We start from the raw sequence: 26,452 nt of genomic DNA, 5'->3' as shown, positions 1-26,452 counted from the left end.
ATTAAGGACACACAAACTGTTTTTTAACATCTTAACATAATGTTGAAAATGTGAGCGACGCCACGCATGACGAAGAGAAAACAATCATGTGCTTGCTGTTTTTATAAGTGGTGGACTCGAGATGATCAAACAGCACAGCACACGCACCTTATCTCATCTGACAATCTGCAGCCTTCTCCACCAAAGCAGATGTCTGTTGTAGTACCAAGACTAACCTGTGAGTGGCAGTATGTTGCCACAGGGCATTCAGACCAGCAGAATACAAAGTAGAGAAGTGGTAGAAGAAATTGAGCTAACTGTTAACTGTTAGGTTTGGTTTTTTTTGCAATGAGAGTAACCATATGTTGACTCAAATATATGCTACAATACACTATACAGTAATACCTCACTCCATCATGGGTTCTGGGTTCGCAGTCCAGCTATTTGTAGGATTTTTATTGCACACTTTGTAACCATTTTCCACACCTTCAGTTTATTTTGAGTGTAATTCCAATGTCGACCACCAGGTGGTGCCACGCTATTTTGTTTGACTACATTTGGAAGAAGAAGAATTAAAACAAAGTATTTCAGTCTAGTTTTTGCGGAAGATTATCGAATGCCGAATCCTCTTCAGTCCTGCTTTTTACAGCAGTACATATATTGCACTGTATCATATTTACACCATATATTCATTGATTTACTTTATTTATATATCTTTGTTTATTCATTATATCATTATTTATTCCTTTATTATTATTATTATTATTAATTTTATATATTATTTATTATTTAATTTATAAATCTGTATTGTACCCATTGTAGTCTAGCTATTCCACTGACTGACCATCTGACCATCTGTCTCATCAGAAAGTATACATTTTGGATAACATTTATTGTAATTATTATTATTATATTATTTTTTTAACTATGCAAGATATCGCACCCATTCATGTGGTTGAATATTTAATAACTACAATTTTAAAGACTAATTTAAACTACCTTTAACACTGGAATAATATTGTTTGTTGCCTATCCCTATTTCCCAAAATTTGACTTTACCATGAAATATAACAATTTAGATCCTTTATAAATTGTACTCCCCCACACACACATATTTTTGTTGCGGCTAATCCCAGATTTCCAGCTATACGTCTTTACATTCATTTTCTTTAACATAATTATGTTTAAATTCGTATGTAAGTCTTTTCCCTGGGGTTTCACTCATACGACACCAACACATTACCTCCTCTGAAAAATTTTGAGTATTCCACAAGTCACATGCGGTCCACAGGAAGTTGCATCATTCAGATCCTCTGCAGGCCATGAGAAGGCAAAAAGTAAATTCACTCATTTATTTTTCTCTATATCTGATGACATTTCAACCAAGACTGGGGGGTTAAAATCTTGGCTGATTCTGATTACTTTAATTTATTTTAGAGGATAGTATTTCTTTATTTTTTAAATACATTTTTATTTGGCTCGTTGTAATATGCTAGGTGTCAGTGTAGGTTTACATACAAGAAGACAATGACAAAAATGATTAAAAAAAGAAACAAAAATTGACCGAGATGTGCCAATCCGCCCCATGTGGAACGTCACATGACATGACCAAACCCGGAAACAGCAATAAGCACGATGACTACAGACTGATGACGTGACAATTTGATACTGAACTTTTTCCCAAAATTGTTTTCTATATTGCTGCCGCTTTTGGGGAAAGGTTAAACACATGCATATGATACGAACACAAATAATCTGTAAACATCGGATACAGTCGTCTTTGGCAGGTTTTGAAGACATCTTGTGTAAAACCAAATAAATTGTTGCTGTTTAATATTTCTATTAATTTACAGTGTGTAAAAACACTGATCATGTCACAATAATTAGTTTCCACCTTTTCAAAGGATCACTTCTGAAATGTTCCTAGAAAATCACAATGTCTCACCACTGATGCGTTTGTTTTAGAACAGCCCCGCAGGCTACCCGTGCTACACTGTATGTACATCTATTGATAATTCTGAGCTCACAAGTCAAAATGGCGGTCAGCTGAAAGTGAAAGTATACTACTCAATCAAAAACATTGGATTGTGGATCATTGTAATTTGATTTGTGAGGATTATTTTGAATTCAAAATGTGATGTAATGTCGGTTGACTACTTAACAATTTGCCTGGTTTGTATGCTAGTCGTAGGCAAAAGCGAAACAGAAATTTTTTGGGAATTGATTTTGTATTGTTTGTCTGTTTCTTTCGGTTTCGTATGGTATCTCTTTTTTTTGTATTTATCAATATCATATCTATCTTAACATTTCATTTATATCAATAAAGATCTGACGTATTGTCTATATGTATCAATATCTGTCTGACTATACTGTATCTAGCTATAGTTAGCCAGTTATTGTAGCGAGCTAGTTAGCTAGCTATCTACATACATTATCTTTCTAAACACATGCTCTATCTATCTATCTATCTATCTATCTATCTATCTATCTATCTATCTATCTATCTATCTATCTATCTATCTATCTATCTATCTATCTATCTTAAAAAAAATGACAATGTTGTGTGATAACTCTATGCATTAGAAAAAGTCATATAAGTTGATGTGGGGAGGGGGAAAAAGCGAACAAGTAGGCCTAATCCTGTGTGCGTGCATGAAGGTAAAAGTGTCTTTCTTGTTCCACCAGAAGGGGGACCAGTCCGTCTGCCGTAAAGGCAGATAGATGGACGGAGTGGCCGCCGGCGGGCTGCAGGAAGAGGCGACGCCATCCAGCCAGCCAGGCCAGTCCCACTTTCTGGGGCTGGGAGCGCGACTCCGGATCCGGGGAGCGATCTAAATCCAGGCGTCCACATCTTGCGGCGCTCCCTCGGATTTTAATCATGCCTCTCTGTCTGTGTGTGAGTGCAGGCAGGCTGACAATGATTTCCTCAGTGATTACGTACAGAGCGAGTCCCTGCGGGGTAGGGGCCCCCTCTGGAGCCATCCTGATGGCTTTGGGGGCCTTGCTTCCATTTTCCATTATTATGTGGACTACCGGAGCGACAGCGCAGTCCAAGACCTTGCAGGTTTGTGATGAGGAGGGAGCTTCCATCTTCTCTTTGCTTCTTCATCCTCCTTTTAAGAGCAATTTAGACGTAGACTCGGAGCACATCCGCGCACTTAATTCTACATTAGCTCTACTCCTCTGACGCGCGACTACTTTTCGTGTGCTTAGCTGGATTTTCCCACAAAAAGTCTTATTTAGTCGTTTTTCCTCTTTTTTTTTTTTTTTTTTTTTAACAGAAGGGTGGTTTGTTTTGTTGCACGTTTCCCCCCCTTTTGCACTCTCATACCGGAGGTCTTTTCCACCACCGCGGAAGATTATGATGATGGTGGCGGGGGGCGAGAAAAAAAAGCAAATATTGCGCTTTTGATTCCTGAGCGTGCACACGCGTGACATTTTCACGGGGAATGGCAGCACGTGACGGAACCAGCAGCAGCACCGGAGCCGCATTCTCGCACTTTTCCCGTGGAAATTGGACCTTTTAAAACACGTCTTGCCTACCTGCTCATCACAAAAACAAGAAATTATCACGCCTCCGAATAAACCGCTTAGGACGCGTCGCGCGCCGGTGATGGTAGCGAGGCAGCCGCGGTCGAGCCCCGCACGCGCATTTCGAGACGTTTTTGCCGCTGAGCCGTTTTACGCACATTGTCAACTTCAACGTTTTGTGTAGGATCATGTCGCGCCGCAAGCAAGCGAAGCCAAGATCACTCAAAGGTAAGCTGGCTCTCAAAACATTTATTTCCTCTTCTTCTCTCTTTTTAATCAACAACAGCAGCAAGTCCAAACCGCTTCAATGTGCTTTAAACCGCGGACGCATTTCTGCTTGGTGGATGTGTTTGAATTTTGCGCATGGAAAAACATCTCGGACCGGTTGGTTGAGGGCGGGTTCGAGTGTGTGTGCGTGCACACACGCAAACATCTGGAGCCATCCAGCCAACTTTAAGTAAAGGAATGGCGTGCGTGCCCGTCACGTGATCAAAGGGGAAGCAAAACAGTGCCTGTGTACATTATATTGGAGACCAAAAGTTAGAAAATAACTTTAAAGGGTCAACTTTTTTTTTTTTTGCGCGTGTTTAGTTGTGCATGTGTTGGCAATGTGATCAGAGACAGACATACTTTTGGTATGGTGGGCTTGAGGTTGAGTTCAAGTTCGTCAATCTGGCAGCCATTACTATTCACTCCAAAAATGAATACTGTAGTGCTGAATTTCACATCCCCCACTTGTGATCACGCATCGGACCCTTTTCCACCTCGCAAGTCTTCATCACAAAGGAATGCTCTATAGTCTGCAGCCACCATTTTCAATCAATACCCCCGAGAGTGCATAGACATCTTCGATTCTTAGACGTCCTATTTTTCCCTCACACTTCACCCATTTATTTTCTTTCTTTTTTCTTGTCACTTGTGTGACATGCAGCCTGCTACATGCTACAAGTGTGCGATGCACAACATCTGCTCAGACTGGTGTGCATGAGAGAGAGAGAGAGAGCAAATCAGCATGCAAATGAAGCCAGTTTTTGTTATCGTCACCCGGAGAAATTTACATTTGCTCGACTTTTACGTCCTCATTCCGAGCGACTGCTGCCGCTCGAGCGCTGAAAGAAAGCAAGACGTTGTAGATATTTCCTTGTGTTTTTGAAGAAAAAAAAAGAGGATAGCCAGATGTTATTTACTGCTCTTTGTCTGTGTGGCTCCTCAGGGAAGGGGGGCTCCACTTTATACAGATGTCCACAATAACTTTCCTTGTCATTCCGTCTGCCTCGCTATTGTTTAGAAAGGAAACGTCGTCATCTCCTCTCTGTCTCTCAAAAACGTCTTTTTTTGCCCGCAAGGTTGTTTGTGACTTTTCTCTGCCGAGAAGAACTCTTTGCCATCCTTTAGGGGAAGGCAAACAGAGGTTAGGTTGGATGACAAGCTAATGCTGTGACAGTGTTGTCTCAAAACAAAACAACGAAAACGGGCAACCTCGCAGCCCCCCCGTTTCAATTAAGTATGCCCGACAGATCGGTTGTTACTGAGAGCGGCGGATCTCCAGGTGGAAAACGTGCACGCGACGACTGCCACGTCGCTTGTCCCGACAGCGCACTTCCTGAATAAAGAACGGCAAGCCAGCGTGGATGTTTTCACTCTCGAGCCCCTTCGGCGCTGACGTGTTTATTGGCCGAGGAGACGAGTTTCCGCGTCGGCCATGTGCATATATACATTTATTTTCCGCGCCATTTGCTGGCCGAGTGCAACGCTCGGCCTGGAATTGGTGCTGTGTCATGTCGGCCTTGAATATTTTTTCATGTGGTGGAGGAGCTGCAATTAATCTCTACATGGGTGAACTTTGGGTGAAACGTGAAGTGTGGACTTGAGACTTTTAGGGATGCGTGCAGGTGCGTTTCAGTTCCTCCAAATCTTTGCGGATGCATTTCAATTTCAATGAAATGGGAGTTTAATGCAAGTGGAAGCAAAATTGATATCAGTCTTATTTGTTTGAATCCTTTCAAAATATTTGACAAAAAGGACTGGGGCCGTAGATGTTTTTCAGTGAGCAGCGATGTCGACTAATTAAAGCAAAACCGTCTTTTAAAATCTCAATGATAAAATCTTTCCCATTTTATAAACTTTGTATCATTTCATCATTGGCATAAAGTATTTTTCTAGCAGTGACCATTTTAGTGATTAGTCCTTCAAGGGCCAGCCGAAAAATTACGATCAGACTTATTATTATTATTATCATTGTACAGAGTAAGCCAAAAATAATGCCTACATTCATCAGTAAAAGGAAAAGTTGCATCAATATTTCATTGCCAAATGTATTCAGACATCACAAGGATTGCTGTACATGCAATTAATTTTTTTTTTGTCTAAGACCCAATGATGTAGTCTGCGGGTGCTCCACATGCTTTAGGGGAGTTGCTGCACCTGAAAATGCATGTGCAGCAATCCCGTTGGCCAACATTAGCAAAGTGGTATTTTGGCGTACACATAAACATCTGGAAGAGAAGGGCTTGTAATTATACAAGCCCAATGTAACGTGTATACTGTACATCTTGTGATGTGTGAATTCATTTGGTTTTAAATCTGTGCAGGTTTTCCTTTTACTTGTGTGTTTATAAAAATGTTGCTTGTGCTTATAACAGTCCAGTTTGTATTTGGGCCTGATCCAATGCTCGCAAGGGACCCATATGGCCCACAGGCCTGACGTTGCGCACCCCTGTCTTAAATGCTCACTCATTCTTCCATATGGATGCGTAACTAGTGCCCCTTTCACAATGTTGACGCTTCTAAAAAAAAAATCATGTTAAATTAGCAAAACATTTATTGAAGCATACAGTATAAAGAAAGGCTTCCATTTTGTCCCGTGTTCGAGTGTGTGTAATTGACTACGGCATAACACTCATTTGCATGTCTTTAACGTGGCACAAAAATACGAGTGCAAAAAAAGGACTTCAAATGAATAAAAACACTAAAAAACACGAGCGGTAGATGCCGTTCTATCTCAAATCTAACAAAGCTGACCTTATATGGATGACCCGTTTCTCTATCAGGGACCATTTCAGTTTGTAGTCCATCAAGGAGATGCCTCACCCCCTGCTTTCATATTGTTGATGCTACTGAAATATACAAAAAAAAATTCAGAGCATTTAACAAAAAGTTGTGTTTCAGTGTCATTTCGTTCTGATTTTGTCATTGTTGCATCGCAATGTGTTATTTATTCCACCAGGCTTTTGGCCACAATGGACCACAGCCTAACAACCCTTAACTTGTCTGTAATTGGCCACGCCCCCTTTCACAATGTTGACACTGATGAAGGGTTGAATTAGCAAAATATTAATTTAAGCATTTTGGGATTCTGTCCTCATTTTAACAACATTTTAAGCGCCATTGCTGCATCAGATACAAACTATAACAAAGCTAAATAAAAAAAATTAAAAGAAAGGTAGATGTTTTTAAATAGACAGCAATGGGATGGGGAGCCATTTTCTTTTGACCACGCCCCCCTTCCACAATGTTGACACTGCTAAAGTGTGGAATGAGCAATAATTTGAAGTGCCATTGTTGCGTCAGAATGTGCTGTTCCCCATTAATGAGCTGTGCTAATAATAATAATAATAATTAGAGTAAAAAAACAAGTGTAAAAAAATACAAACACAATAAAACATTTCAAAAGAGACAAAATGAGATATTTCTAATTTGACAAACGGTCACAAAAAAAGAATTTGAAGCAAGGGAAAAAAAAATAAAGACAATGACTTTTTTCTCAAATTTAACCCAGCTGATTATTTTCTTTAACTAATAAAATTGCATTTAATAAATAGCCTTCAAATCATTACATTGCAATTTTCCAATCTTCTTCTCATCCCGTATCCGCATTTTCAGTTTTTAGTCCTCCGAGAATTTCTACGGAGATGCGTGGCCACGCCCCTTTAACAATGCTAACCCCGCTAAAAAATAGTGTTGAATTAGCAATAGCATTCGAAGGCAAAGTTGCACTCTATTTCCGTCGCGGTTGCATCAGAACGCGCCGTCTTCCGCGCTGTCGGCCATTAATGGACCGTGACATAACACCCATTAGCACGTTTTCAATGTGACACAAAAATATGCTTAGCATTATCATTAAGGAAATTATGATGGAGCCGTTGGTTTAAAAGAAGAAGAAGAAAAAAAAATCCCATTAGCACGGCTGTCAGCGCGCTTGACACGCGGCTGAGGCGTGCCGGACGGGAGCGTCGCGGGAGCTGGCCGATATCTCCTCTTATTTCGTGGCGTGTGTCTGTCTTGTTGTCACGAATCGTCTGATAGCCAGACAGTGATTGATCCCCACCGCTTTCCCTTTTACGAGATGCATTTGCATCCGTCTCGTCTGACTTCCACGCCGCTTCATCCGCAATCATCGCGCCACGCCGTTAATGAATCCTCCCTTCTATATATAAATGAAGGATTACAGACATTATGCAACGTGATTAACATGCCGCTCCATTGCAAATTATTTATGACACTAATCATCAGTTCAAATAATGCTCATTAAGAAAGTTAGTCATGTGTGCGTGTCCTCCGCCCGCCTCCTCCCGGGCCTAATTGAAGAGGGTTGACCTGCCGACCCCCAGCTAAATTGAGTTGTAGTCCCCGTGGCGAGCGTCTCCTTCGCGGTCAGTCTGGGCGGATTACAGCGCCATTGTGTTCGCCACCCGATCGGCCGGGCCGCTTGTAACCAAGCGGATGAGTCACGTGTATCCGGGAAGACGCGCGTTTGTGTTACGCAGCAGGATTTTTTTATGTGATGGATTACTTAAAAAAAAAAAGAAAAAAAGTCATCTTGTGCTTTTTGGAATCCTTCACTGCTTTGGGTTCATTTGTCAGTTTGTCTGCACACAATTGATTCGTCCCTAAAAATGGAAGCGTCCCATCTGGGGGATTGTCACTCACAATTAAATGGCTCTCCATTTATTCCTGTGTGTGTGTGTGTGTGTGTGTACAGTACATGGCCGCTGTTAATTAGTGGCCTTTAATGCTGCAACACTTGTTGTGGGATTAGGTGTTGTTTTTGTTGCACCCCCCTTCCCCCCTTCGCCTTGCATTGTGATAATCAAAGGAGAACGGTCCCATGTGGGCTCAATATTGTGTCAACATTTTAATTTTTTTTTTAACAGTCTGAGTGATATACTGTACCTCGTCAAACATTAATTAACTGATAGCAGGGATTCCGTCGCCGCATGACACGTTTGCTCTGTGATAAGCTTTTCGGAACGTGTTCGTTCAAACTCTCAACTAGTGTTTGCTTTCGCTGTCCGGCGACGGACGATTACCTGACAGCGCACCTTTATTCAGTCCCCCATCGGCGCATTTTAGTTCACGCTACTAGAACAGAGTGGAGAGCAGGGTATAGTGAACATCCACTGTACGGTGGGTCACCAATTCCGGTCCTCCGGGTCCGGAGTCCTGCAGCCTTTAGATGTTTCCGACTACCAACACACCTGAGACTAAAGATCAGGATTGTTAAGGCATGCTGATGAGCTGATCATATGGATCAGGTGTGCTAATGGGCGGAAACATCTAAAATCTGCAGGACTCCAGACCTCGAGGACCGGAATTGGTGAACCCTGCTATGTGGTTCACCGTTTGTGCCCAACTCTATTTTATACACATTTTTAAGCGATCAAAATCCTCATGAACTAATATTTTAACTCTTCTTTCAAGGCAAACAGAATTTTGTGTGCTATTACTACATAAACATGAAAGATCGCGTTCCCCAAAAATTATGCTTCTACCTTATTCCGTTCTTTAGTAATCATCATTTGAAAATAAGTAATTTGAGTGACATTGAGCGAAAATTTTAAATATAAGACAACAAGCTTTTTATGAAAAGATACATTTTCTGCACAACAGTGACTCTGACACTAATATTTTTGGTTTAGTGACGCTCCCTGAATTAGATTTAATGTGACAAAGGCTTTGATCATTCGCGTCATTCCATTTCATCAGATTCGTCATGTTTCATTGTAATTTAATACTACCGGGAGCCCATTGAAAAGAGATACAATGCTTCCATCTGCTGGCCATAGTTAGTGGGTGTTTTGTAATTTCGCAAGCCCATTGACCAGGCAGGCTGCACAACACGTTGCACTGCCCATTGAGAAAACAAAAAACGTAGTAAATGTCAATTAACGCTTTTGGCGGCATTCATTGGGATTTTTAGTAAACGTCATGAAACGTTTTTGGCGGTAAAAGAGTTAAGAACAAAGTGAAATCCAGCACCGACCAGACATCACCTACTACCCACCGGTGTGTGTGTGTGTGTGTTTTAAAGCAGCAGTTGTTTGAAGGTTAAGAATGACATCTATGCTCATTTGTGTTAGCCTGTCGATATTGTTTCACATACTGTTAGCATTAAGCTAGCTGACTGACTTTGTGACATTATATGGTTTGGTTGAGAGTTGAGGTGTTGTTGAAATAATGTTGAAATCGCTTCTATTTTATGAGGGAGTGACAAACACCTCGAAGCTAGCCTGCTTGGATCTGATTTGGAGAACTGTGTGAGCAAGAGTGCCTTCTTTTCGTTGGTGTTGCGCAATAGTTTCTCATTTTTTGATAGTGAGAAAGTAGAAACGGGTGCTACGGAATACTTTACAAAATACATTTTGATAAGTTTATATTATAATGATTAATGAGTTTATATCATAACACATTACAGGACGCTAAATAGCTCAAAATGATCTTCCAGAGATATTCAAGAACTGAAATTCATCCCAAATACGGATGTATGTATCTTTTATACAGCTTTTTAGCACCCTTCCATTTGGGGTACCGTCTTGTGTGACTGAGTATTTTTCCCCAAATGATGCCAATTTCCACGGTTGCGCAAAAACGGATTAGAACCTCACCACTTTTTGGCACCCTGAATTTAGACAATGTGCAGTCTGGCAATTGGTTGATAATAAGGAAAAAACAAGGACCTGAAAAATATTTTTAGACGAATGCTGATTACGATATTTGGCAATATAAAATTCTGATTAATCAGACATTTACTTAATAAAAAAAAAAATGGAATAAATAAAATAACTTACTTGTTGGTCTGTTAACACTTACAACAATAAAGATGTGAATTACATGCTGAATTTGTACATACATTTGAATATGTCTAATTTTGCAACAGAGGGAAAAAAAATTCAAAAATCAGCAGATTTTTTGGAGGGTGTGGGATGTTTGGATATTATTGTCTGTCTAATGTAATGTGTTTTAAAAAAATTCAGATTTTTTAATGATTTTAAAAGCACTAATGACTGTCGATTAATCGCTCAGATAAATCGTTCTAGGTGGGACCGAACGTCAGTATCGCGATGTCATTATCTTATATCATTGATCCAACTGGATCGAATACCAATATTGTCTCTGATGACAAACTAACTTGAACAAGTTATGAATCTCCAATTGACATTTTCAACAAAAACACACCATTGGACATACCAGGCAGAGACTTCATGACAAGAGGTCTTCAGCATAACCTGGTTTACAATAACATTGAATAAAACCTCAGCCTGATACCCGTGAGTAGTGACGGAAAATGAAGCTTCATGAAGCACTTGTGACATTTTTTGACTCCCCTAGATGGTGCTCTTGATTTAAATATAAAGGCTAGTGCAAAGGAAATTGATTACATTTCCACTGCATCTTTCACCCAAGAGTGCCATCTAGAGGAGTCCAAAAAATATCACAAGTGCTTCATGAAGCTTCATTTTCCCATCACTACCTGTGAGTATTTCTGATTGATTCCCATCCCCGGGAACTTGCACGTTCGCATCCCACAGTCGAAACACAAGCCAGGCTAAGTTCTCTTAATGACAAAACTTTTAATATGCTTACAGCGGGCGACAAATCATCCTCCGACCACCAGGGCTTCTTATAGTATCATAAAAGAACATTTTCTGCCTGAACTCCCTCATCTCACCAACAGGGATGCTAATCAAAACAAAAAGAGAAACCCCTGCCACCCATCTCTGATGGAACCACGGGGGATTTATTAGGACTCCCCCCCATCCTTGGCTCCATTTAAATGATCTGAGACGCGAGGAGCTCGACGGCGTTGGAGAAACTCATTAAACTCTCAGGGCGTCAGTCACCGAGGCCCGCTCCTGCAGGAGCGCCTTGGCTGATTCCGTCTTGTGCGACGGCGCTGAGGGACGTCCCTCCACGCTGGCCGCCTTGCATTAAATGACGCCGCTAATTAATTGCTGGGCTCGTGATTTGTTTGGCATATGCGGCGTTGGGCAAGATTTACAATTAGAGGTCTGATCATTGGCAATCCTTCAAAAGGTTCAACAAAAATCTTATTTGGCCGGACGATTAAAAGGAGTACGTTTACTCTTGAGCACTCTGAGGATAGACTGAAGCAGGTTTTCGTCCATCGATCCGGGTTAGTACTGTATTTCTTATTATTTTTTTAGTCTTCTCGTCATAAAGCGCTCGCTGAAAAATGGGCATCTGTCATCGACGGGCCGACGAAGAGACGGAAGCACCCACCTCTGTTTGGGACACACACAAATGATAAAGTTACGGGAAAGCAGCCCTAATCTGAGAAGAAAAATATAATTTTACAAAAAAAGCAAAATTCTGATCACCGATTAATCGGCTGATTGTTTTAAAAACTATATATAATACATGAAATAACTTGTGCTTTTGTTCCTTAGCAATCAAGATATGAATTACAGGCAGAACATTTGACTGTTTGACAATACTTACAACAGAGAAAAATTGACAAAAATCGTCCGATTTTTAAATGTTTCTTTTTTTGGAGGGGTGTGGGGGATTTTGAATATCATCTATGCAGTAATGAGTTGGTGCCAAAACAAACAAAAAATTGCAAAAATCTTTAAAAAATCAGCCGATTATTGCTAATATTAAAAGAGCTAATATCGGCCAATTTAATGTGTTGGACAATTAATCAAATATGCCTTAACTCCGACTTTATTCCCCTAAAAAAATATATATTTTTATAAAAAATGTTGTAAAATGTAGCAGTTTTAGTCTCGTAAAACTTATCTAAATATTGTGACTTTATCTTCATACTAGTATGACTTTAGTCACTGAAAATTTCACATTGTTTTTATCGTAATGTTAAGACTATTTTAATCATAATATTGGGAGTTAATTCTAATTTTTTCCCGAATTTTTCCAATAATACAATGTGACTTTAGTCTCATGTTTTTACTTTGATTTTTGAAAGTTTTTTCTATATAATTTTTTTCTCATAGAGTTTCTTCATTGACATACTGTCCTCTAACTTTATCCTTTTTAAATTTCAAAATTGTTATCACCATATTACAACTTTACTGCCATAGTATTTGGACTCTATTATTATAAATTCTCGTTTCAGTCGTGTAAAAATTTTTTCCCTTGTAATTCTTTTCTTAATTTTTTTGTTTTGTTGCCATGTTGCAACTCTATTCTAATAATTTGACTTAATTTGTAATACAGTTTTTTTTTAAATACTTAATTGTATTTTTTTTCAGCTAACATTCCATCTTCCTTCTTGTAACACAATGACCTTTTCTCTTACTACGTACCTGTCTTTTTTTCTTTCGAGCGTGGCTGCAATTCTCCTTTGTGACAAGCAAACTTTTCCTCTTCATTTTTCAACGGCGCTTCGACTCCCCGCTCGCGTCTGACTCGCGCTCCCCCGAGGCGAAAGGCTTCTGCCGCCATAGGATCTCGTCTTAATTATGCAAAGTACGGGATATTTTGCGCGCTTTTAAAAGTGCTGCACTTCCTGCGTTGGCAGTCAATGCCGCGGTCCCCTGCCGGGAGGTCCTGTCACACTCCCCCCTCCGTGCCGGCGAAAATGAAAGGCTGGAAAATACATAATGGAGAATGCAATTCAACTTCACGGGTGGAACGCAGAGGCGTAAGAAGTCATCAGCGAGACCTTCATTTTACATGGAACAGGTGGGAGACGCGTTCTCTTCCCACTGTTAAAATCCATTTCACTCCTCGTACTTGAGACGCCGCTTGGAAACCTCACGCGGTCTCTGACGTGAACGTTTTTTTTGTGCGTGTGACTAAAGCAAGCTATTATTTGTCGTTGTCAAAAAGTGGTCTAAATTGCGGCGCGTTGGAGTTGCAAGGAGGTTGAAAGTTCCCAGTTTGTTTTCTATGGGAATGTTGGAAATGTTTCCGATTAGAAGCTCTGGAAGGGAATTATCGGAATTTGACTGAAAATACTTTAAATTGAAATTGAAAGGCTTCCACTTTTTCACCGGCATTCCGGTGGCCGTGCTAAATACTTTAGCTAATGCTAGCACTGTTGCTATCAACAGTTTTAAACACGGAAACACTTAGCGCTATCTCCGGGTGGCGCCACACCTGCACAGGACTTTGACTTTGCAGTCTGTTCCCGAAGACGATTAGTTGGTGCGAATAAATGTATTTATTTATTTTTTAATGTTGGTGAATATGTGAATGTGCAGATTTTAAGTGCGCCGCACCTTGTCTGGCCGCACGCATATGTCTACATTAACTATAGGGTGCGCGGTGGGGGCACTTTTCAATTTATATTGTCCTTGGTTAAAATGCCAATGCTAAAAAAATATTTTATAATAATACTATAATTTTAATTAATTCTATAAATGCAATGATAGTAAAAATTGGCATAATTTTTTTCGGCGTTTCGGTTTTCGGCCAAGCATTTTCATTTCAGTGCATCCCTAGTTACAACTATACAATACTTGGTAGAAACATATTTCATCAACAAAAATACCTTGCTTAGGAAATTTGATCCACCTCATCCTTCCCACGTCTAAGATGGCCGACATGAGCATCAATCGCTAATGCTAAATGCTATCTTGGTTGACTGTTCAGGAGCGCTAAACAATCAATGCAGTAAACTCGCCATTATTTATCCTTTTTTTGCTCGGTTCCAACAGCTATTGGAAGCTCGCTGTGCCATACATGTAGTCTATATTCGGGTTAAGGTCAGAATTCCAGTTTCTGAAACAATCAAATAAGCGAAGAAGAAGAAAAGAAGACGAAGAAGAAAATGACGCGAGCACGCACACAGCGAAAAACATTGCCCCGATCGATCGAGGTAGTCCGAATGTGTTTATATGCACAAAAATTCGGTTATGAAAGGGGTTACCCAGGGTTCTTATTCACGTTTTTAAAAACCCGGATAAGACCATATTCGGGTTATTGCGCGTGTTTATTTGGCCTTTCAAGGGTTATTGCCTGCATGTAAACGTAGTCATTGTAACATTGGAAATATACCGCTAGAAAGCTCAGCTTGCGTTGTCTGACCAGTGACTGGCGACCGCAGTGTAGGACTACATTTCCCATGATTCTTAGATGTGAAAACAGGATGTAGTTCTAGTTCCGGTCACCGGCTGCTACTTAAGTCTGTCCTATGAATGAGAACACAAACAAGAATTTGGAAGTAAATAGGAGAGAAATTAACACTTATATTTACTTTTATTGGGTTTATTGTATGGCAAAAAAAAAAAAACAAGGCTCAAAAACAGGACTGTTCCGCCAAAACGCGACATCTAGTCACCCTACCCTAACCTCTACTCTACTACTGGAAAATGTCTTAACATCTCCCACTCGATATCAACACATTATTACCGTTACCAGGGCTCGTTTCTGCTCCAATAAACCAAAGCTCACAGTTGTTAGGTAGGAGTTAGCTGACATGTTTCTAGCTAGCAAACATTTAACACTGTCCTTTTTTAATTACAATGAGGAAAAAAAGCCAATTTTGGCATGCTAATGTGCTAATATTAAAGCCAAGGTGCTACTGACTAGCTAACTGACTGGATGCCCGTTATCATTGAAACTCTTATTTTGTGTGAGAGCGTGCGCGACCGTGCATCTTTTGAGCAGTAAATGAATGTGCTCTGGCGCCAAAACTGATAGTCAAGACCGTCAAAATGGAGTTGGCAATTTTCATTAAAAAACAAAACAAACCGTTGTTAAGTCAATAGCACATGATAAATATGATATGTCAAAGAAAAAAGAAAAAAAAGAAAAGATCAACTTTCTTTGGTCTCTAATGTGATATTCAGTGGACCCCTGCTATTTTAGGCAAAGGGCCGCGAATAATGAAAAGCCACAAATAGTTAATGGCAATTTTTCAAAAATGTTTAGATTTTTTTTAACACCAAAAATTCTTGAAGAAGTCGGGATATACTGCCAATAATTTTTATTTTTTTTTTTCATGATAAGCAGGGTCTTTTTCACGGATCATATTTATCTTGTTCTGTCAATTCACAATGACTGTTTTAATAAATATGACATAGGAGTAAGCAGTTTATTTCTGGTGTGAAAAATTGCAAACCCCTTTAATTGCTCCACTTTTTTTCACTCAAATTTTGAACCCCAACACAATGTAATACTAAACTTGGAAAGTGGAACACGGTTCTTCAAATTATATTATTATTCTTATTACGAGCCGATTTTAAATGTGCAAAATTCTTGGCTTACGCCCGTTTATTTATCGTAGTTGTCATGATTTCACGTTCATTCCTATTGCAAGTTTCCAGCTTTGATAATTGCCCGAATTCCGCAACCCTATTATGCGTCTGAGTGCTGATCAACCGTCACTATTCCGCATTGTGGGCCCAAAAGAGGAAATGTGCTTCACAGACACTCCTGCTTCTTTTCGGCTTGTCCAATTTCAAGTCAACATCCCTAAAAGTCGGCGTCAGATCCACCTTCTTACCAAAGGTTTCACTCGTTGAGTTCTGGGCGACGTTTCACGGGACGCGTCATTTATTCATGGATGTTATTTACGTGCCGTCCGTTTGCCTTGTTGCCAATAAAACTCATCCATCAGGCTCGCGTGGGTTCCAAATCTCAGGCGGAGTGCCGAAAGCAGTCCAAATATTCCGCCAGTATTTTTTTTCAATGATAAATAATAAGAAGGAGGGAAATCTCAATGTGTCAAACTTGTTTTTCCACTATTAACCGTATCTTTCCCTGATTTTTTTCCCCTCCCCTGTCTCCCACCCGTCCTCTCTCTTTCTCCGTTCCTGGCAGTAGAAGACAATGTGACAGAGGAGCAGCAACAGCACAGTCCCGGGCACGCCGCCATTCCGAGCGGTAATGCTCCATTTCATATTTCATCATTTTCGTCTGGAAAGTGGATCATGTGTCTGTGTGTGTGTGCATGTGTGTGTGTGTGTTGGGTTCACAAGGATATGCGTTTCCTGTTGTTGAGGTTTTTATTGAGTAACCTGCATTGCTGCTGAGTGTGTTATTCTCATAATATTATGACTTCAACTTGTAAGATTGGAGTTTTTTCTTTTTTTCTTGTATTTCAGCTAAATTGTTCTAGATTTTTTTGGGTGCTTTCTTATCTTATTGTGACTTTTTTTCTATTTTCTTCCTAATGTAGCCACTTAAATTTTTTATTTTTAATACTGTATGTGTTTTTTTTTCTCATAATAGAAAATGTTTTTATTAATCTAAAATTGAAGGGTTTCTTATAGTGTTGTGATGTTGTCATAATAAGATTTTATTTTTCTCGTAGTATTTAACTTATTCTCACTATGATGTCAAATGGAAATTTTTATTTTTGCAAGTTGCATTACTGTTGGTTTCACTCCAGTAGAATTTTGAGTTCTTTCCCCCTCCACATATAGCAACTTAATCTAGAAGTTTTGGTTTTTGATTAACTGCAACTTTATTCTTGAAAATTTTCACATTTTAGTCAAAATATTACGACTTAATTCCTGTATATTTTCAATATTTTTCTTGTAATATTAGAGGTTTATCGTGATTATGTTTTCGTGGAATATTACCATTTTAATATTGTGATATTGACGAATAATGAACGTTTTTCATAAAATATTAATTCTCATAATATTAGGACTTTATTCTTGGAATATAATGGCGGAAAACAAGAAAAAAAAACATAGGTCGACAATATGATGATTCATAATATGAAGACTTTTTGCAGTACGTGTATTGTGTCTCAATATGACGAGTATGTAAATTTCCTGTTGTTGTTTTCATTTGGTAACGGACACCCCAAAAAAATATCTCGTTTCATTAATATTTTACTGTCGCTATAACTTTAATATTTAATCAACTTTTTATTCCAATTCTTGCAACTTTTCATCCTAAAATTTCAACTTTACTCTTGTAAAAGTCAGTGTTTTCATTTTTCATACTAATTTCTTGCCATTGTTTATAATTATTCTCGTATATATAATAGTGCAACATTCTTCTCGTAAGATATCATTGAGTAACTTATCCTAATATTTTTTCTCCATATTATTGCGACTTTGTTGTAATATAACAGGTGTGGGCATTCCATCAATATTGACGGAAGGTCCATCAATCCATCAATGACGGATGCACGTTTTGTTGACTATTAATGACTGATGGGAATGTAGTGTGACGGTTTTCAATGATTAGACTGTGGCAGAGAGAATACACACACATGTAGGTGTGTTTAAAGTGGTTCTGGTCTGTGTTTTACTTTGTTTCCTACTCCCTGTCATATGTAGATGAATGTGACCCGTCTGCAAGCATGGCATTAATGTTGCGGCAATTCAGGTCAGGCTAGGAGTAGAACCTCAACCCCAAGTTCTCCTATGAATGAAAGCCGCCCCTGATGCACCACACTGTATATTTTCATTTCATTTGTCTCTGCTGAAAGTTAAGTCTCAGGTGTGGCTATTTTAAAAGCAATATGGATGGTTTGGCCCAACAGGCTGGGGACCTTCCAAGTAGCCGTTCTAGTCCGGAGCATCCTAACTTTCTCGCTGCAACATTTTAAAGTTTAAATTAAATTAACTTCTATCTATCTATCTATCTATCTATCTATCTATCTATCTATCTATCTATCTATCTATCTATCTATCTATCTATCTATCTATCTATCTATCTATCTATCTATCTATCTATCTATCTATCTATCTCTCTATCTATCTATCTATACATCTAAAAACAGAGGTAACTTTTAGCTAATTTAGCGTTTACCTAGTAGCCTTGTCTGTTTGATTAAAGGGAAGTAGGACCGGTAAAGCTAATGATGCCGGATGCTAGCATGCTAATTTTCGCCATAAATTCATGTCTAAAGATAAACATTTGATTGTGTTACATTTAACTTTCAACAGTAATATTAGCATTGATGCCAGTGCTAACCCATTCTGAGCAGTGTCCTGGCTGGCTCGCCAATATTGTTGACCACGTATGTGGGCACATTTAAGACAGGGCATCAACATAATTCTGGTGCTGTGACTTTGCGCTATAACAAGAACATTATTTGGTGTACGCAACCACAATCTTCTTTCTTTTGGGTGAAAGCGCTGGTGAATGGTGTTGGGTTGTCGCTTTCAGTTACTGCTTGAGCGGAAGAAATTTGAAATAATTGAGGTGCTGTGCTGCTTCTGGCATTTTGTCCTTAATGTGATCTATATTGTGGCACTGATGCTAGAAATTGCATGTTTGCGCTTATGTTGCGCATCATGTCTCACTGAGAGTGATCATTTTTGTAGGAGTTTTTAGTCTGACCTTTTACGCCTACAGTAGAAGAACTTAAATGTCAACAGAACAATACTTGTGCGCCACTGTGCTAATTTGTATTGACGGACATCAGCGGGCGGTTTTGTGGAATGAAACGTCACTCGGTCCTGCGTAACCCCGACTTGTGGAGACCTCCCGTCATCGTGCCTGATTACTAGGAACCCCTCAGACACACGCGTCTCTGCGAGTGGGAGACGGATTGTCGTGTGATCGATGTCTGCCTGTGGAGAAATCGGGAGGGCGCGCAAATTAATTTCTCACTTTCCTCATTTGAATTGTGATGTATTTCTTCGGTCAAGAGAGATGTCGATGATGTGCGATGTCCTAACGATCGTCGTCGAAACCTACCAACAACAATAACAACTATATTTTGATGTTTCACCTAATATCTTTGTTAATATACACGATTGTTTTTTTTCAGAAAAAAATTCTAAACAATTTCTTGATGTATGCAAATAAAATTGTAATGTAGTAATGTGTAAGTTATTTTATATTCTCTTTATTCTCATATTTTTTTTAAAAGGAAATTGTTTTTATTATTTTTTATTTTATGCATTGTAAAGCGCTTTGAGCATCATATGGTGTAGAAAGCGCTATATTAGCTCAGTCCACTTACCATTCTTTACCTTATCTGGTAATGTTATGATTTCTTTTTCTTAATTTTAGCATATTTCTCAGGTAAAAAACTGACATTTTTTGCTCACAATATCTTCTATCTTGTAATATTAGCACTTTTTTCCCCCTCACAATATAATAAGAGTAAATGTATAATATTGCAGTTTGAAATTTAGTTTTTTCCTCCTATTTTTTAACCTCTAATATTACCACTATTTGGGGATTTTTGTAACATTTTTAACAATTTTATTCAAGTGAAGTGTCATTTTTTGTAGGGTTGGGCGAGTATCGATACCAGGTATTGGTACTGGGCCGATACCAGACATATTTCATGGTATCGGTACTTTGACTGCCACAGGTACCTTGAGTACGAAAAATCTGAGTTTTTTTTCCTGCCTAGAGTACTCGTTTATTTTAGGCTTTAGCGTAGCGGACGCACAGGTTACTTTTAATTTATCCACTTATATCACCAACGCGAGGGAAGGAAGAGGAAGCGGATGTTACTTATTTGATTCAAGCAGCGGGAACGAAGGAGTTAAAAACAAATCGTAGGAGCGCACGGAATGCAGAAATGGCAGCGATGATGACGAAAAAGGGTTCTGTAGGTGAACCTGCGGAAGGATCATTACCGGAGAGAGCGAGCGCCCGCGGCGACCGAGGCCAAGGGTGCAGCCGACTCGCGGGAGCCCGGCCGGCCCGAAGCTGCGGGACGACCAGTGTCAGTATCTGTCGCCTAACGAACACATTACGCTACAGGATTGGCCGGAAATTATCCAGTTGATGTCAAACATTGGAAAGAAAATATTAAAGATGTAATTTAAACAACAAAATGTACGGACTAAAATTGTAAAAATGTAAATAAACCTAAGAATATATTATAATATTATTGAATAAATAATAAGATTGAATAATAAAATAGATTGAATAAATGATAAATACACAAATTAATTGCCTGAGATGTGACAAATATTGTCAGTTTACAATATTAATTGTTCCTATTATCGTTAAGACTGTTTTTGTGATGTATTGTGAACAGCTAAAAAAGAAACCAAACCGAAGTGAATCGCGCATTTCGTTAGCGCTGCAGTAGTGACATCACCAGCAAGCGTGAAGGCGCTTCAATCTATTTTATTATTTCTTAAATCTTAAAGTATCCTGCTTTTATATTCTTAGGTTTATTCACGTTTTTACAATTTTAGTCTATACATTTTGTTATTTCAATTACATCTTTATTCGTTAATTTCTGTTTCACCGTCAATTTTTTAAATATAGCTTTATTGAACAATTGTAAACGGACAATTTCCAACCAATCCTGTAGCGTGACGTCATCTCTAGGCGACCCCGATACAATCTAGCAGCCTGATCACATCTGGTACGAACACCGGCAGCGGCGCTTGCGGCGAACAGGTGGTGGCGGCTCGGCCGAGGGGCCAAACATCCTCCCCGCGGGGCCGCCGCCGCCGCCGCGGTCCACTCAACCTGGTCCAGGCCGGGCCGTGGCTGGCGTGGGGTAAGTTGCCGCATTTGCGCCCAAGGCGCCATGAATGGAGCGAACTTTACGATACATGAATATGTGTATATGTTAATCAATGGAGAAGTGTCTATGCACAGCCTCCAATGGTCAGGTGCTGGTGGGCAGCAGGAGCTCGGAGCTCGGAGCTCGGGTATGACAACCAGGGAAAAGAATCCCCTGCACATTGACAGAACTTCACTCAATGAGTTTATTTAAGGGAAACAACAACAATTTGAGGTGAACCTGATGACGCTCAACGCGTTGCTTCCCTCAAATAAACTCATTGAGTGAAGTTCTGTCAGTGTGCAGGGGGTTCTTTTTCCTGGTTGTCATGTGTGTATATGTTATTTTAGCGTGATGTGAATACTGCCACGTTACATTTCAACTGGCTCCCGATTTAAGATGTGGCCTGTAGGGCAGTACTCCAGTAGCGAATGTGTTTCGTGTCTGCAGATTCATCACAAGCTTCTTCTTCTTCTTCTTTTTTTGACCTGTAACACAAAAGAAAAATGCCTTTAAAATACCCTATTTAATTTGTCTTATTAGGCCTTCAGGTCAACTGCTCTAAATTCATAAATGCACTACCCTGGCGTATAATGTAAGTGTACAATTCGAAAAAGATAAACTGTTGATTAAAAAAAATATTTTTTAGTACTTTCATTACTCTCTATCCAAGCAAAAATATATTTAATCCGAGTACTTCAGAATTTTCAGTCGCGTATTCAAATACTAAAATATTCGATAGTGGCAGCCCTACTGTATTCCTTAAAAGGAATATTTTGATTGGGACTTTTTTTTCTCCTGGCCACTGGATTATTTGTTTCATTTTATTTATCTATTTTTTGTAGGGATGCACGACAATGCTATTTTCAACCGATACAGATAAACCAATCATTTAGAAAGTGCCGACGTCGATAACCGATAAGTCAGCTGATAATTGTTTGCAAAATTAACTTGAATACAAATGTATTTTTGAGTCCTACTATAACGCTAACATAGACAAATACATGTAAACATTGTGTAAAGCGCCATAAAGCAAAATTTTATTGACATGTCTGCTTCAAAGAAAACTAGTAACTCATTTTGACAGCCATGTTTAAAAAATGCAAACATTTCTTTATTATCTGGTTTATGTGTAGGATGTCAAAGTGGTTGATAATTGCCGATAATTATCTGCGGATTTCTTCATTATCTGGTTTATCTGTTTGACTTCAAATTAATTGATAATTGCTGATAATTATCGGCCACCGATATTATCGTGCATCCCTTTTTTTTTTTGACTTACAGTCACATGACTTATGAGCAAATTGAAATAATATAATTGCTATTGCAATTTTAAGAATATTTGCTATAATTGGGATATATAGGTCTTAAAAAAAATCTGTTTAAAAAAAAAAGTTCTAATGGTATTGGCACTTGGTATCGGTGAGTACTGAAGATTTGAGTATGGGTATCGGTCTGAAAAAAAGTGGTATTGAACATCCCTAATCTTGGGGGGGTAGTAATTTTGACTCTTTTATCTGTTAAAATATACATTTTCTGCTTATTTTATAACTTTATTTTTAAATTTACTCTCTTACCATTATAGTAACATTACTACTAATAATCCTAATATTAAATTTTGCAACATGACTTGTTCCTTGCATGGTTATTTTTTTCTTTTCAAGCGTGGCCCTAATACTGCTTGGTGACAACTCGGCTTGCCACTTTTGATGGACATGGCCACAATATCCATTAGAACCCCCTGACAAGATTAAGGATCAATCAGACCCACGTCTAAAAAGACCCCCATGAATGGCGCACAGGCCCCTGCTTCCTGTTTCTCATTCATGTTTGACAGGACGCTAAGCCAAATGCTAACAAAAGAGAGAAAGATGGTATAATGCACTGTATAGAGAGAATGCTGAGATTTAATGAGGCTTTTAGTTAGCCCGAGCTTTGTGTGCAAGGCTTAAGACGCTGCTGCCTGTGTGTAATTATAACCACATGCACGACACTCTTTCTTTCCTCTTATAGTATACATACTAGACCCCTTTTCGTTCTCCCATATCTGAAAACGATGTCTCCATGTCGTAAGGCAGGCAGACTCCACTTCATCAAATCCTATTCTCTGTTATTCGTCTTTTTTTTTGTTGATGTGCTGCTCCACTCACGGCGTGGCAAGACTCTCCTGCCAGCGCGTCAGGCAGGAAAGAGAGGCAGCGATGAAATGTTGTTTCTCATATAACAACTGATTTCCATTCTCGTTTTGTGCCATTTCTTTCTTTGCCAATGCATTAACATTTTGGAATTGCTCGTTTGACTATTATTCTTCCAACAACGCGACAGGATTCCGCGCCCAAAATCGTGCAGCGTGCAAAACCTTGTGGCAGAGTGTTGGCCATTAGTTTTGTGGCAATTTGAAATTTTAATCGTAGTTGTTATGACGTCGCAAATTTTGGCCAATCAAAAAACATGTAGTGTTTTACAACAATACTTATATTTATAATTTCATATGTACCTGTGGATGAAATAGTGAAGTTTATGGTAAAAAATATACGTAAGCGACTTTTTTTAAAGTCTATTACAAGAGCTCTGGGTGGCGAGGTTGTGCTGGCGCTTGCCCTTGTGCTAACGGTACGGGTTTGCTTCTTGCCCGAGGACCGCGTTCGTTCCTGAGTGGATGCATGCGTGAGTGGATGTATGTGTGGATGGAAAGAAGAAAAAACAAAAGTCTATTACAACTGTACTCAGCTCCTTTCGTAATATATATTTTTTAATATTTTGTCTTTATAATTGTACTATTATGGCTTTTATCTCATTACATTAACATTTCAAAAACAATCTGGCAATATTACAAAACCTTGGTCTTTTTTTATTGTAATATTTTGAAGATGACCACTTTGTGACTTTTTTTGTTTAAAAAAAATCTGTCATTTGAAGACTTTATTAAAGTTGAGGAAATTGTTGGGGGTTTTCACCCATAGTCAGCTCTCTGGTGTACATGTTTATGTGGGTGCCTAAAAATATCCCAAAATGTTAAATTAGTTTTTCCTCTTCATTCTTCTAAAATGATTACCTTTTTGTCTCATTTCATTTTGATGTTAGTAAAATTTCATTTTTTTTCTCCTGCAATACTGCAACTATTTTTATAACAATGTAAGACAAAAATTAAAAATGATCTCATATTATTAGTATTACCACTTCATCTTATAATGTTATGACTTTTTTCATGTTAAATGCATTTTTTTGTGTGTTGTAATTTTAACTTTTTACCGTATGCTACTTTCCATTTCTTCATCCTCTTGAGCAACCCCTGCCTTGCTCTAGGGACTAATTCCCCCCCAAATGTCTTTACAATGGCCTTTTTATTTGACCATTTATGACTCAAACATCTTCTAATTAGCAGATTAACACCTTAGCTGTTCACAATAGTTTTCAAACTGGACCGCCCTCTGTCTGTGGATGTGGCGTAATTCGCTCAGTGTGTACAGTACGTGCAGAAGGGAACGTGCAGTTTCATTTTTCGGCAGTCGCAATTCGAAATTCAATTTCCTGCGACGAGCGTCTTGAAAAAAACATGACGGAACATGATGTCAGCCGTTTTGTTTTGAAGCAGCCATTTTGTGCGAAGTCTAGGATTTGTAATTTGACGAACCCCTTACAGGGAATTTTGCCAAACGCTCCCGACCAAAAGCCGGTATCTTACATACTGTGAAGCTTTCTTTTCTACGTTGTTTTTGTCATCTAATTTATGTCATACTTGACGTCTTATAAGTTTTAGGATCATATCAAGAATTCGCCATCAAAAATGTGCTGTCAGGGTTTTGATTTGTTATTTTTATTTATTTATTTTTATTATTTTTTTGCTGGAAATGGCAGATGATGCCTCAAAATCTTAAATATGGTGCCATTATGAACTACAGAAGATGATACATCAAATTTTCAATTATTAATGCTGGTTAACAAATGTGTGGCGCTAGGAAGTGTGACCTACTGTACATGCGGATGTACTGTATGTATATACTATGTGGGGGTGTACCAAAGTTTTCAGATATTTAAGTAATGAGGTACTGCCAAGTGTGTGAAGGTTATTCAATCTTAATGTCCTCCTATTCCTGACAGCCCCCCTCCCCCCACACACTCTGATAAAGAAGCGCGCTCACCTTTGATCAGGCTCGCCGACATGTGTCGACAGAAGCCGCTCGCTGGTTAAAATAAATTCTTAATTTGAACTTGGGGGTGGCTTTGCGAGGGGGGTGGATGAGGAAGCAAGGGCGGGGCATCACAGGATCATGATCTCCGGGAAGTGATGGGGAAATAAGGAGAGGCGCGCTTGAGCGGGTAATTATGTTTCCAACGGGTGCACAAAGACGCTTGAAAGCCCTGCCGGCTTGCTTTATTCACCGGCAAGCCGGGTTGAAACCTCTGCGCTTTCTTTTGCTTTTTGTTTTTGCGTCAGATTTCAATGAATTTTTTGAAAGGCATCTTTTGCCTTCTGTTAGCCTCTTAGCCGCTAGCTACTGTCTACTGTATATCACATTTCGGGATAGCTATTTGGTAGCTTCTTATGAGGGGCAGTTTTGTTCTTGCCATAGTGACTCTGAGTCTGGATCACCTACTTTCATGATCTTAATAAGTTCCGTCTCATCCGTTCATAATACGGTCTTAGTCAACGCCCATGAAGGGTTTAAACAATGTCTCGATGTGTATCAATCTTGATCTTAACTGATTTTAACCAGAGATAGGACGTCACAAAGTACTTTACTTGAGTAGTATTGGGTATTTTTTTTTTTGACTACTTTTTACTTTTATCCCTTACATTTTAACATGAGTATCTGTACTTTTTACTCGATACATTTTCAAAACAAGGTCGTTGCTTTTGTTTTTAAATCGTGAAAACGATTAAAATACTTGACCTGGAAGAAAAATCAGCGGTCAGTGTTTCCTGGCTCCGCCAATCAAATAATACATTTCACACGATCCAATACGTTCCAGTTTATGATTGGCTCTATGACACGCGATCACATGACATTGCAATTGGCTAGATTAGAACAACCCCTAAATATGAGGGTCATTTTTTCTCCATTTGCTAATATCTTTCAAATTGACGTAGAGGGAAGCATCCGGTAAAAATACTTTTTACTTGTACTCGTCAAGTACATTTTAGAACATGTACTTTTAAAATTGTATTTGAGTGACTACTTTTATTTTTACCAGTTATTTTCTACACAAGTAACTGTACTTTTACTCAAGTAGAAAATGTCAGTATTTTTCCCATCTCTGATTTTAACTGGTCCAAACTAAGTGTGC

At 39.0% G+C, this 26,452-nt stretch overlaps 1 protein-coding gene across 4 annotated transcripts in view; it reads left to right on the top strand.

The window, feature by feature from the left end:
- Positions 1-2,855: 2,855 nt before the first annotated feature.
- The window catches only part of LOC144044259 (zinc finger protein 521-like), a 164,762-nt gene continuing 141,165 nt past the window's right edge, over positions 2,856-26,452 (top strand). The window contains exons 1-3 of one of the 4 annotated variants that reach the window (XM_077558558.1): positions 2,951-3,043; positions 3,695-3,738; positions 16,540-16,599. In XM_077558558.1, the coding sequence (XP_077414684.1) occupies positions 3,699-3,738; positions 16,540-16,599 (100 nt within the window). In that variant the 5' untranslated portion in view covers positions 2,951-3,043; positions 3,695-3,698. Of the gene's footprint in view, positions 3,044-3,694; positions 3,739-16,536; positions 16,600-21,028; positions 21,158-26,452 lie in introns of those variants that run through there. The other 3 variants (XM_077558561.1, XM_077558559.1, XM_077558562.1) reach the window with 3 other exon arrangements.

The sequence above is a fragment of the Vanacampus margaritifer genome, chromosome 2 (genome assembly GCF_051991255.1).
Source record: "Vanacampus margaritifer isolate UIUO_Vmar chromosome 2, RoL_Vmar_1.0, whole genome shotgun sequence".
Classification (NCBI taxonomy): domain Eukaryota; kingdom Metazoa; phylum Chordata; class Actinopteri; order Syngnathiformes; family Syngnathidae; genus Vanacampus; species Vanacampus margaritifer.
This window is presented reverse-complemented; position numbering and strand designations above follow the sequence as displayed.